Source organism: Nanorana parkeri, unplaced genomic scaffold (assembly GCF_000935625.1).
Source record: "Nanorana parkeri isolate BGI_ZX_2015 unplaced genomic scaffold, ASM93562v1 scaffold672, whole genome shotgun sequence".
Classification (NCBI taxonomy): Eukaryota; Metazoa; Chordata; class Amphibia; order Anura; family Dicroglossidae; genus Nanorana; species Nanorana parkeri.
The window spans coordinates 297,239-310,073 of record NW_017306940.1 but is presented as its reverse complement, the minus strand read 5'-3'; the positions used below and the strand labels follow the sequence as shown (position 1 = coordinate 310,073).

The window sequence follows — 12,835 nt, the reverse complement described above, 5'->3', positions numbered from 1 at the left end:
AGTGAAGGATCCTGGACATAAGGGTGCCAACAGGGCCACCCACTGAACAATTTTTTTTTTTGGGGATGGGATTTTTTTCAGGGTAAGTCCCACAGTATGGTAAATAACACTGGGGGGCTTTTTTCCCCCTAGATACCCCACTTTACTCACAATTTAATGACAGTTAGGGTGCCATAAAAAATGCCACATTGACACTTAGCAGTGGAACCTTTTCTTACAATTCATTTAACATCAAAGGTTCCCATACACTACTGATCATGAATTCTAAATATGAGATGAACTGTGCAAAATCTCTGAGGGTGTCTGCATTATGGGAGCGCGTACACACACACACACACACACACACACACTCTGCACCAGTAATTACACAACAATATTGATCACATGAGTTGGAAGGTTAGAGTACCTGAACTGCAATGTGTTGTACAATTCTATATACCGTATTTGCCGGCGTATATGACGACTCGGAGTATAAGACGACCCCCTACTTTTTGTGTTAAAATATAGGTTTTGGGCTATACTCGTCGTATAAGACGAGTATATCGCCGGCAAATACGGTTCTGATCCATTGGCATGTGTAATCTGAATATGATCTTAAAAAAATCCCATCAAGTTACAAATATACAGTATGGGAAAAAAATCTATTTTATTTACAAACGTGTCTTCTGCATGCTGGGTTGAAAAGTACAGTGCTGAGCAGAGATTGTTACAAAGATCCAAACGATTGAGCAACCTTGAAACACTTGAATCTGCATCTTTGTTTTATTTTGATATACAAAATTGCAAGCAATTGAATATTACAGTAAACAATACTGAACATATCATATTGGTAGGCAGTACAGAAATAACATATAACTTATAGTCAGTACTTGATACAATGATCTTCATGGTACAATATAATACTCTGGGTTACAGTTTTCTGTTATTTCTTCAGTGGATGATGCTAAGCAACCACTAGACGAAGTCCACAGAGGCTGCCATTGAGGTGATACCACACAAGTTGACATTACGCTGCATCTTTGCATAACCTTTCTCTCCCCAGCTTTCTCCCCAGCTAGAAAAGGAAACAAAAAAGAGAAAAAAGTGTTTCTTTCAACTTACCACACAGTTGTCTATAGTTATTACCAGTTATCTCTAAATTCACCATTGGGAATAAGATTGAAACAGATTTTAATCTCATTAGACTTGCCTGAGGGTGGGGTAATGTCTTACAACCTGCTTTTTTTTTCAATAAGACATCTGTTCATTCAATGCCACCTAAAGTTGCAAACTCCTGGCAGCAAGTACTAGATGTTAAACATGTACCATATGAAACAAGTCATTCTTATATAACCTACATACATGAGAACAAGCTAGATGATGGTAGGGGCACCCTTATAATGATCTAACGTTACATTTAATTTGGGGGCATCTCTTATATAATATTTTGGCAGGCCATTGATACAAAATTATTTGTGTGCTTGCATAGTTGTGAAAAGAAACTGAAGCACAGATTGAACTAGTTGGTTCTTGCAACTAACAGGGTTATTCACAAAAGTGTGAAGAGTTTTGAGAAGGCAGGAGAAGTGATCAATCTAGGACAACATAGCTGATTTGGAAAAATTCTCCAATTCAGCTCACTTTCAAGTTCAGCTATGTTGTCCTAGATTGTTCACTTATGAGCCTGATTTGTGAGCCCTATGTATGTTTTCTAAAACTGACCATGTAAAGGTTTATGTGTTATTCAGAAGACATTACAGTCATCGGTGGTAGAGTTATATACATCTACATGGCCCTTCATAACCATAGTAAGGTGAGTGAGTGTTGTCACAGTAGGGCAGGAAATGTGTTATTTGCAGAATCACCAGGTATGGGGAAAAAAAGCCTGAAAAAAGAAAACGAATGCAGCCACCACATCTAAGGACTAGCAAGCTGTAATATATTACATTTTTGATCTTAGGTTTCGATATACTTTAAGTGAGAGGAAACATAATCATATTCATAACATATAGAAAATATTCTACCAGCAACACACATACTTATTGGCTATAGGGAAACCAGAAACTTTTTGTTTTTACTAGTATTTTTATTTCTCCTGAAAGATGAAATCAGTCAGATTTCTATGCCTAGAGCTTTAGAAAATGTCAGTTTTTTTAAAAATGTCTGGTTATTGTGAACATTTAGCTAAGAAACATACCTGTTTTTTATAATCCAGTAGTCTATTTCCGCACCCTCCTCTTTATCATATTCTGTACCATATCCTACAATAATGACTGCATGAGTTGGCTGTTCAGTACATTCTCCAGTGAAAATACCTGATATAAATGTAGAGAGTGGGAAAAAAAATCAGTGGTTTCAGTTTATTTTCAACTGAAGCATTTTTAACAAACAAAGCAAAGGCAGGCATTTGGTTCTTGCTTTTTTTTTTAACAAACGTGTTTTGTGCAATGGTATGTATACCAAATGCTCAATGCAAGTCCCTTCAAGGCTCTGCAGTACTATTCTATACTAAATCATGTATAGAATTTTATTCATGAATATACCAAAGGCAAGTAACACCACCACAACACAGCTGTCTGCAGGATTAACTGTAAAAAACACATTGATTTGTGGAATTTCACTCCCTGTATTGCAGGTTTGTGGGTTGTGTGTACCTATGGGGTCTGTTATCAAAAGGTCTTCAAGATGACCATCATGGAATTCCAAGGTCAACACGTCACAGTCATTGTGGTCTACCAAAGAGCTCTTCCAAACCTGGTATAACAGTTGTGGTTCCCCCCAGACATCACCTTTGCTCCCGTATGATATATAATGTGCTGCTCCCAACTCCGCTCACAATTAGATCTCAGCCATTTATGGCTTAAATATTTATTTGCTACTAAATGATGCCTGAAAGGAAGAGGAGGAACTGTGGTGATAAAACCATCAAGTATTTTGTTTGTGTTTTTGGAAAGCAAGTGGAAAATATTGGCAGCAATGGTGAAATTGTGTAAATATTCTCTCATCTGGTTTTAGTATCTATGCAGACAAAGCATCATGGTAAATAATGTACCCAGACCACCAGCAACATGGTAAAAGGGATCTACAGAGTAAATTACCTTATGAGTACCCAGTCTTCAACAGAGCCACTGTTGGTGTGGTTGGAACTTGTGTAGAAGGCACTATCAGAGTAAAAGCCATGGCATATAGGTTCACTCATGCCACTGACAGTTTGAACGGGTCAAGGCAGAGTGCTGAACATAGGAAAAAGCATACCTGAAGACAGACTAAAGGTCAACACCAGGAGACCAGACAACTGTGGCAAGGTTGAAGACAAAAGTAACAAAGAGGCTGAGGTCACTGCGGGCATAAGGGCATATGAGCAGTTTAGGTTAGCACGGACAAGGTCAGCAAAAGACATCTATACAAAATTAATGGAGTGGACTCACCAAGCAATAGTAATTATGCTTTTTTCAAAAACATCTTGCATGCATCAAGTGTGCATGCTTCAATCAACCAATGCTTTCATGTTTGTGCCAATGCCAAAGTATGAAAGGAGAGAAGAGGACACCTCTGGACTGGTGTCTGGCTTAGCTCAGGTAAAACCATGGTGATCAGTCTGAAAACTCCAAGCTGGCTCACTTATTCAGCCAGAGGATCTCTGCGGAAGTTGCAGATATCCATAAATGTACAATTTACAATCATAACTGGCCAGACTGGGTCACAATCAACGTATGTCTTTGCCTGTGCTCTGTGGAGAGGTTAACATAATGTAATGTATACTTTACTTTTGTCAGTTGCAACATACCATCTTTGTATAGCTGAAAATCTTCACTTGCATCAATTCCAACTGTAATAGGTCCATCAAGCGCTAACGATGATGCCATGTTTTCTTCTCCAAGCAGAACATAGAATTTGCTCACATTAAATTTTAAAGCATCATCATTTTTGAACATGCAGGCAGATTGCTAAAAAGATGACATGGAAAATATGGGAAAAGAAAATCATGACATCTATATTTTTTTTTTTAGGGGTTTCACTGACAACCAAATTTGCATAAAGGTTATTGATATAATATTTTTGTTAACATGTGTCTGGAGTTTATCCTACATTAAAGCAACACAGTAATTGGTTTAGTTCTAGGAATGGTGTCATTGTGAAGGTGTAGTGATCATGCACTACGGTGAGAATGGTGTATAACAATGTTTTGTGATCTCACTGCATACATTTATTGGAAAAACAATTCGGGATCTGAACTGATCTGAGTTTTTAACTTTTTATACACACCAACACAAGTTGGTTGAAGGGCAACCAAATTTTCGAATAGCATAGCCGGATTCCTACTGCTGTCTTCATGGTTTTATTTCACAGAAAAATGCAGTAATAATAAGGAGACTTATTAATAAGACATAAGGAAATAACTCCCTTCAAAGGTCTTATGAGTAATACCATATTTGACACATCCCTGAGCTGCTTCAAATGCTGACCAGAACTACCAACCTTGTCCTCATGAGGCCTATCAGTCCAAAACAGTATTTTTGATGGGTGGGTATTCAGCAAAGGAATGTGTGAGTGCTCTATACATACAGTGGGTGGGGAACTGACTTATAGGTCTGCCGTGTAAATTGAGTGATTATATGAATTATTTTCTCTTCTTAAAGACTGTAATTTCATAGTTCCATCTTTAATTTCCTGAGAAAAGCTATGCCTTATCACCCACTATATATAGGGGTAAGGTTTTAGATCTAGCTTATAAAGTGTTTAGTCATTTAAAGCAAAACTTTGGAGGAAAAACAGTCATATTTAAGGCTCCTACCTTTTCACTATATTCATAGTCTTTAGCCTTCATGACACCGTAATGTGTAACATAGTCCAATGCCTTGGCTGGAATTCCCCCACAGCAACCGTCATTTGTACTGTCACAGTCAACAAACTGCTGCTCACTCAGTTCAACAAGCTGTTTGGATTTAATGCAGTTTTGGGTCTCAATCACACCCACCTTCAACCACAAAATAGGATATGAAAATAAGGGTTACTTATGAAACTGTTACCTTACAATAATGAATAGTCTGCAAAGGCAGAAAAACTAATTACACAATAGATTGGTTTCGTAGTCATTATTGCCATACTGTCATGACCTGGAGTCTATGGTTTCCATTGCTAAAGTTAATTTCTGAATTGCCTTGCTGTCATGCTGACTCTTTGGCTCTAATACTTTTGTTGAGTATTTGACCCAGAACAAGTATACAGATCAGGAAAATCTAAACAAATTAGAAGTTCTCTTCTGCATACTGTTCTGGGTTTGGGACTCAAAATACTGAAGCAAGAGTGAACAAAAACTCCAGGCAATCAGCATTTTTAGAACAAGGTCAGCATTGGCAGACCCTATATATTTTCCATGACAGATACATTTGTCAGAATAGAAAGGAGCAAATGTTGCAGACACAGGCTTACAGGATATGTACACTTTCAAACAAAGTTCACTAATTCTATTTGTCTCCCCTCCCTGATCTGAACAGCCTCCTCCTCCCCAAATACAATAACAGTAAACTGAAAGTAGATTTTATAACTTGAATGTTTTCTAGTTTACCCCGAGAGTGCCTGGTCAGCAGGCTTGGGGGTTACCCTTATACATAGAACTGTATATGAAACCTATACCAACCTGTAACCAGCCTTAAACTGGAGCTGGCAAAATGGCCAAGGAGAAGTTGAATTCTAACACCTGTAAACATGGGAGGACCTTTTGTCTTTGAATGCAAACACAGCTAAGTAGCCATTTAATGGTAGGGGCAGTTTCCTTTGAGTTAAATGTGCACCATGCAACAGACTCAATTGGCATTGCTAACACACCAGGATAAGGATCCTTATAAAAAAAACAAAAACATAAAACTAAAATAAAGTTCCTTAGCCTTGTGTTATAGTTTAGTAAATTGAGTCTTCTGTGTTGCAGTAAAAGCGGGTGTTGTCATACAGAACATTATTTATTGTAACACACCTTTGTACATTTATATTCTGCAAACTAAGTAGTGTAAAGTTGAGTTGTTACGGCACTTTATGAGATAAACAAGATGACTTCTGTTCAGAGAAAATGTTATGGACTCACTAAATAAAATACTAAATAAATTAAAATACTATGTCATCAGCAAAAATAATCCTTTCAATAAAGTGTCCTTTAATGCATTTCATAGTTTTGTATTCTTGCAGCATTGAATTCATTTGCAGCTGTCTGCATTAAGTTTTATAGTATCTCAGAGCCCAAAAAATAGTCAGTAATGGAACACTTCCCTTTACCAGGTTCAATGATTACAGGTCAGAAGAGGGACCAAGTAGCTATACTGTATACTGTAACACCTAGAAGCAGCCAGTGGCTACCTGCAGTTTCCACTCTGACTGAGTTCTAATTAGGGGGTATCCCCACACCGGGAAATCAGCCCAACATATGTTGTGAGCACTGACTGTACATGTGCCTACTGCTTCAGTTTAATGGGTTGTTGTAAAGCCTAACAGGAGATTATTTTAATTACCGTAGCAAATGCCCAGCAGGATCCACATAAACCTTGATTTTTCACATTGGTAACACATTTTGACTCCCTCCAGTCAACTGTTGGTGGAAGATGGAAGTCTTTTGAATGAGCCTTCAGAGGAATGTTTGACTTCAAGGTGCTTTTTTTTCTGTTAGAAATACAGTTTCGGGAGTTACGCTCTTCTGTTGTCTGGAGAAAAATAATAAAGAAATTTGATTTCCTACAAGTGGCGTTTAAATATGGACCTGAAATAAATCTATCATAGGAAATATGTGAGTTGCCATTATTTAGTTCCTCGTCAGAGAATGCTAGATCCATGACTATGATTCTGATGCGTCGACGACAGTAATTTCTAGGTCAATGACCTAAAACAAATGAATTGTCTTCATCTTTTACTTTCTGAACTCTTCTTCCGAGTTTTGGACTGTGAAGTATTAAAGTCAGGCACATCATATATGGTTAACACATTTACATCATAACCAAGCTGTTCTGCAAAAGAGACAGTAGCAGGGGTTGGAACAAACTATTATTCACATTAATTAAATCATCTTAAAAATGTTGCAACTGCTCAAGCACCCCAGTACCCCTGGCAGTGTTATATTTTTAGCTTTCACTTTGTATAAAAATCCCCTTTTAGTATCTATAGAACAATAGCAGATAAGAACCAACACAGCAACTGATATCTGCTAATTTTAGTTCTGGACAGAATTAATTTGGATACATTTGATCTGTTACCTGATAGTAAAGGAATTTGTTAAGAAAAATTGCAATTACTCTGCTTCCTTCCCCCCCCCCCAATCTTCATATTTAAATGGTACCAGATCAGAATTGCTTAAGAAATACAGACTAAACAATATGTTTTTTCTATGACCACCACAGTTGAAGTGAGAATGTAAAGCAGCGCTGGCAATTAAGCATGCTATCCTTCATCTGAGTATGTAATTTTTTTATTTCAGGTATTTATATAGCGCCGACAATTTACGCAGCACTTTTAGTGCTGCAAGGCAATCAAGTTGGCCTTATACTTGACAGTGATAATGCTTATGAATTGACAGCACTGCTGAGTAAATTAGTGATTTTCCAGTAAAGATACAATGATACAGGGTTGACTGTAGGATAAGTGGCCAATTCAAGAATATTCTGCCACTCCAGGCCTTTGTAATTTCCATGGGTGCCAAATTGTCAGTCTGGGCCTGTACTTGCTCTTTTTTCCTTTACATTAGAAACCCAACTGCCATCCAGTGGATCTATTACCTAATTGATTGAATTCATGTTTTCCAAGATGTGGCAGGTTTAAACTTACCATATCTGCAAAATGATTCATCTCCATTCTGTATTTTGTGAGGCCTTTTTCATACTTTTGATTGTGGTTCTGTACCTTGTGCCATGTTGCCTCCCAGGCCTGTCTCCGAAATGCCTCGTCATATGAAGTGACATATTTCTTTTCTATAAGAAGGTAATTAAAAAGCACAAATCAGTTTAGGATTTCAACTATGTGAAATCAAAACAACTGAATATATAAACTGTATGAACTGTATGGTAGTGGAATGAGCATCTGTTTAAAGCAAAAACTGTTTAAACTGTTTTAAAGATAAATACATACCTGTTCTGCTGTCCACATCACCGTTCGTCACTTAGGTGGTTATAAAGTATTCTGCATCCAACACAATTTTGGGAGTTTCAGATGTCTGGTCCCTGATGCATGCTGTGGTTTCATCCACCATCTTCTATGTCATTACTGCGTCCCGTAGGGACATAGGGGCCAGGAGATGGAACCACAGCACGCAGAGGGGAATCAAACATCTGATGCTCTTGGATGGATCCTACAATTTCTACAACCACTGTAGCTCTGCAACAGAGCAAAGATCAACGGCAATGGACAGAAAAGTATTAAAACTTTTCTTTACAGTCAAGGCTCTAATTAAACTTTTTAGACTAGTGACAGAGTTACTTTGACTTACTTCAAGAATTTGCTAGTGATGATTGTATATAGTCTGACTGCCTGAAGTGATGCACATCTTGTTTTTATCATGCCATATAATGTATATAAAAACCTACTATAAAGTTTATCTAAAACCAAAACTCTTTCTTTATTTGGAAAGAGCATGGAAGAGTTTAAACCCCAGTTAAGTTTTTATTGTTCAGATGAAGGAAATAGCCAGCACTCATTAAACACTATGGGGGTTATTCACAAAGAGCCACAAGATCAATCTGTAGCTTCCTCTGATCCTTCGGCTCTCTTCGCCTGCCTCTGCCCTTCAGTTCAGTTGAACCGAAAGGCTGCTGTACATGCTATTCACAATAGCCCGTACCGCAGTAGAAGGCGGCCGAGCGGCCCACATGAGCCGAGCCAAAGGCATATGCTTTGGCTTGACTGAGCCAAAGTGACAGCCGAAGTGGGGCGAACAGCCTGCCAAAGGCCGGCCGATCGTCCCGTCAATGACAGCTGGGCGGAGCCAGCTGTGATCTCACGGCTGGCTCCGCCCAGTTGTAATGACAGATCAGCGTCCCCAAATGACCTGGGGACGCTGATCTATCATTAAACAATAACAACTGGGCAGCCGTGACATCACGGCCGGCTCCACCCAGTTGTTATTTATTGGCAAGCACCTGCTAGAAGACTCTGGCAAGTGCCGGCCAATAGGAAACAGTCGGGTGGAGCTAGCTGTCACTGTTAGCTCCATCCAATTTTTTCTTTAATTATTATTTATTTTTCTCAATATTTAATTTTTTTCCTATTTGTTATCATATCATTATTTCCTATTTGTTATCATTTTTGAAATAATTTGGAAACTGTTTTTTTTTCTCATTCTTTTAACTTCTTTTCTATTCTACCCAGTACCTCGGAGATACCAAGCAGAATAGCTGAGCCGAATGGTTCACCGTAAATTCAGTTCATTAATTTGAGATTCAGAACTAGGAGTATTCCACTTTGAGTTGGCGTTTGTATATATTTTGTATACCTTACCGTATTTGGTTTTCCAGGAACTCCATTCTTGGTTAAGGAAGCGTGAAGAAGACACACAAATAATGACAGCGGACAAAACCAGGAGGTACTTATCCAAATGCATCCTAAATGTAAAATGTTTACAGGCAAATTAGAACCAGAATGATAGTTGTGTTTTCACATGAGTGCAGGCACTTTAACATATTCAAACTCTTCATATACTGTATGTCATTATTTTCTTATTCGATTGAATTAATATTTGAATATATTTTATGGTTGATGAACTCCATCCCTGCTCCAGTTCCTGTATATTGTGGCAGAGCAAATATCATGTTGTTGTTTACATAACTTAATGAGGGACCCTATAAAGCACTATTTGTATGTAAAATGGCAACATAATATCATACATTAAAAAAAAAAAAACATTTGCAAAGTGAACAGCCTATTTATCTTTAGTAAGTCAACCTACTTCTTGCACTTTGGTAGATCTACACACTATTTTTTATCTGACCAAAAAATGCCATTATTTCTTTCCACTGTTTTTCTTCCCAATATTTAAAATACGGATGCATGTTTTGTGGGCTGAATTTTGCTTCACTTTGACATTTTGCTTCAGATATCTTTTGAGAACTTAAAAGGAAAGGTATATGTTGCATTCCCGCATTGCAGCTTCTCAGAAGTGTAAGACTTACCCTTTCTTATGTAGGGCTGGATTAAGGACAACTGATATCTTAAACCCAGCCCTCGCTCCTTTTGTTGCTTAACCGACAAGACATCAAGGGGGGTATTTATAAAAAATCTCAGACACATTTACCCTGTGAAACTCCCTCTACATTTGTTATGTGCGAATTGGGGCAAAAACAAACATAACAGTATACAGTATTGTCTTTCCAAACTAAATGTAAAATTAGGAAAATACTACATTGTGGACAGGACAAATGGGTCTGCATAATTTTAAATACACCCCAAAGACTCAATAACTGCTTAAAGTGAAAAAAACCTGTTGCATTTTATAAACCTTCTTTAGTTTTCTTACAAGTCAGCCCCAGGCTAGGATCCATAACTATATTAGGTTAAAACGTTTTTTGTTTTTTTTTAACAGATCGGGAACGGATTAAAATCAAGCAACTGGCTGAGGTGATGTATTTAGAAATAATGAGGGAAATAAAGTTTGATAAATGAGAATTAAGAATTAAGAAGTCTATGGAGGATGTTTACCTTTGTCTCCCTGCTGAGTCAAGGTAGACAAACACCATAGAAGTAAGTCTATGGGGTTATTATGCACCTGCATGGCCAGGAGAAAGGTGACATGTGCTGTAAATAAATAACGGAGGGCATGGCAGCCAGATCTTGGTAAGTATACACCTGTGAAGGGGGAGGGCGGGATCAGTTAGCTCTGGGCAAAGGGACAGAAAACATAATTACACCTTGTTTTAACTGCTTCTATCATTTAAGGAAATGATAGCTAGGAGAATGGAGAAGTTCTGGGAGAGTAAAATTTACTCTTCCTAATACTTAGAGCCAGCATGTGACACTGCAGCTGTCACACTCCCGCTCTTTAAATCATGAGCTAAATGATTATGAACCACTGATCGCTCAGCTCAGGCATCTCCCTGCAGAGAGAGGTGACTGTCAGTCACCGTTCCCCTCAGGGATTTCCCCCTCCACTCTCTCTGTTCCTCCAGCACTTATTGGAGGGACAGACAGTGGAAGGGGTGGGTACAGCTGGCTCTGGCTCTTGAGAAGCAGAGCAGGCTGTCAATCAGGCAGTGGGTGGATCCTGACAATATTGTCAGGATCTTTCCCAGCTGCGATGAGGCTCTGTGCTTTACTAATGTATTCCTGTGTGCTACTTTGTGTTGCAGGCGTACATTAGTAAATGTCTTTCTGTGACCCAAAAAGAGGAATAAAGACAAAACATGGGTTTGGCTTTAGTTCCCTTTTAAGTCTGTGAGCGTACTTTGGTAAGCAATGGGCCAATAGAATGTAACAATTACTCTAGTATACATAGGATAAATAACACTGAGTGCTGAAGTAGTTACACCTACACGCCCTACATCACCTACAGGCAACACCTTTACAATTGTGGATGGAGTGTTGAAGGATTAAAACCTCTGTCAACGTCTGTCAAGTTTTTATTGCTGTCCATGTCTGTTATTACTTACTTCCTGTTTATTTTGCAGATGTAAGAAACAATAGGAAATATAAAATACATTAAAAAAGGAAAAGAAAGGTTGAGAAAGGTTGAGAACCTCGGTCAAGCATTTACTGCTGTGTGTGCCCCTATGATGGAGCTTTCACCTCACTTCCTGTCCAGGTACAAGGGAACAGACAAAAAGGAAGAAAAAGCAAAATCTCCTTTGTGGAGATACAGGCAACATTTAAAATCTGACAACAATTCACCTATTCTGGGACAAAGCATTTAAAACCGAGGTTCTAAACATTCCACACTACTAAATGCAAAAAAAACAAACAGACAACTGCAATAAATCACTAAGATTGCCCCAAACAATCCCTTACATGGATTAAACAAGACTAAAGGAGATGATTTTGTGTTTTTCAAAATTATTTATGCTCAGACAGAAATTTTCAGTAATCAGAATCCTTTACTTTCAATGAACTCAGATATTTACCCTTGTTTCTCTTCACAGCAGAAATTAAGTTGATATCTCTCCAAAGGAAAAGGAAATCCCATCTTAGACATTTGTCACTTGAAAGTTGTCTGCTTTGAAACATCTACCCTAACTTCCCGGTTCAGTGACAGATGTATAATTTTGGATTTCCCGTCTCTTTCTCTCCCAGTGAAAATAATGGCCAAGGACCTCCCCAGCAGGAACACAGACAGAAATGCTTTCCCACCGCTAAACTAGCCAGACAGTTACTTAAAGATAATTTCTTTATATTAGTATTAAAATTATTATTTTTGGCCCTTCTGTATAGGTTAAATGTTATACATCTATTTGCTATTTTTAGATTAAAGTTCATTTGAATGCAGAGCTTACCTGAATGATTCTTGTTAAGAAGTGAGCTCTGACATGAGCCGTGGACAACACAATATATATATATGGGTAATACATTTTCCATAGCAATGATATCATTATCATCACTCAATTATCCTGCAACGGTCCTCACAAGAATCTGATAACTGCCAACAGTTGGATAGCTAACAATATTTTATCAGATATCTGTAGCTAAGATAAGAAAAAAACAGCCACAGCATAAGAAAATGTCTCTTTTTGTTATTCATCTCTAAAACATGATGTAAAAGAAATTGATTTTAACAATCAAATTACATTGGCTATTGAAACACTTTTATAGAGACAGTATAATCATGGTGAGAAGGAACTAAAGAAATCAAAAAGCCCTGCAACACAATCAGGGTATAGCACAGTTAAACCTTCTTATT

General features: G+C 37.9%; 1 protein-coding gene across 1 annotated transcript; it reads right to left on the bottom strand.

The window, feature by feature from the left end:
• Positions 1–761: 761 nt before the first annotated feature.
• LOC108792701 (zingipain-2-like) lies at positions 762–12,471 on the bottom strand. The gene is made up of 8 exons (XM_018563532.1): positions 12,432–12,471; positions 9,451–9,554; positions 7,786–7,928; positions 6,483–6,671; positions 4,775–4,957; positions 3,767–3,926; positions 2,177–2,294; positions 762–1,054 (listed from the first exon to the last, which is right to left on the bottom strand). Exons 2-8 carry the CDS (start codon positions 9,551–9,553, stop codon positions 955–957), a joined length of 996 nt encoding a protein of 331 aa, XP_018419034.1. The 5' UTR covers position 9,554; positions 12,432–12,471; the 3' UTR covers positions 762–954.
• Between the last annotated feature and the right edge of the window lie 364 nt (positions 12,472–12,835).

Excerpts from the sequence above, each read along its gene's own strand:
- LOC108792701 (XM_018563532.1), bottom strand. The coding sequence starts at position 9,553 with ATGCATTTGGATAAGTACCTCCTGGTTTTGTCCGCTGTCATTATTTGT. Across the intron at positions 7,929-9,450 it reads TTCCTGGAAAACCAAATACG|AAAAGAAATATGTCACTTCA; the intron begins GTAAGGTATACA and ends ACCTTCTTATAG. Across the intron at positions 1,055-2,176 it reads TACTGGATTATAAAAAACAG|CTGGGGAGAAAGCTGGGGAG; the intron begins GTATGTTTCTTA and ends TTCCTTTTCTAG.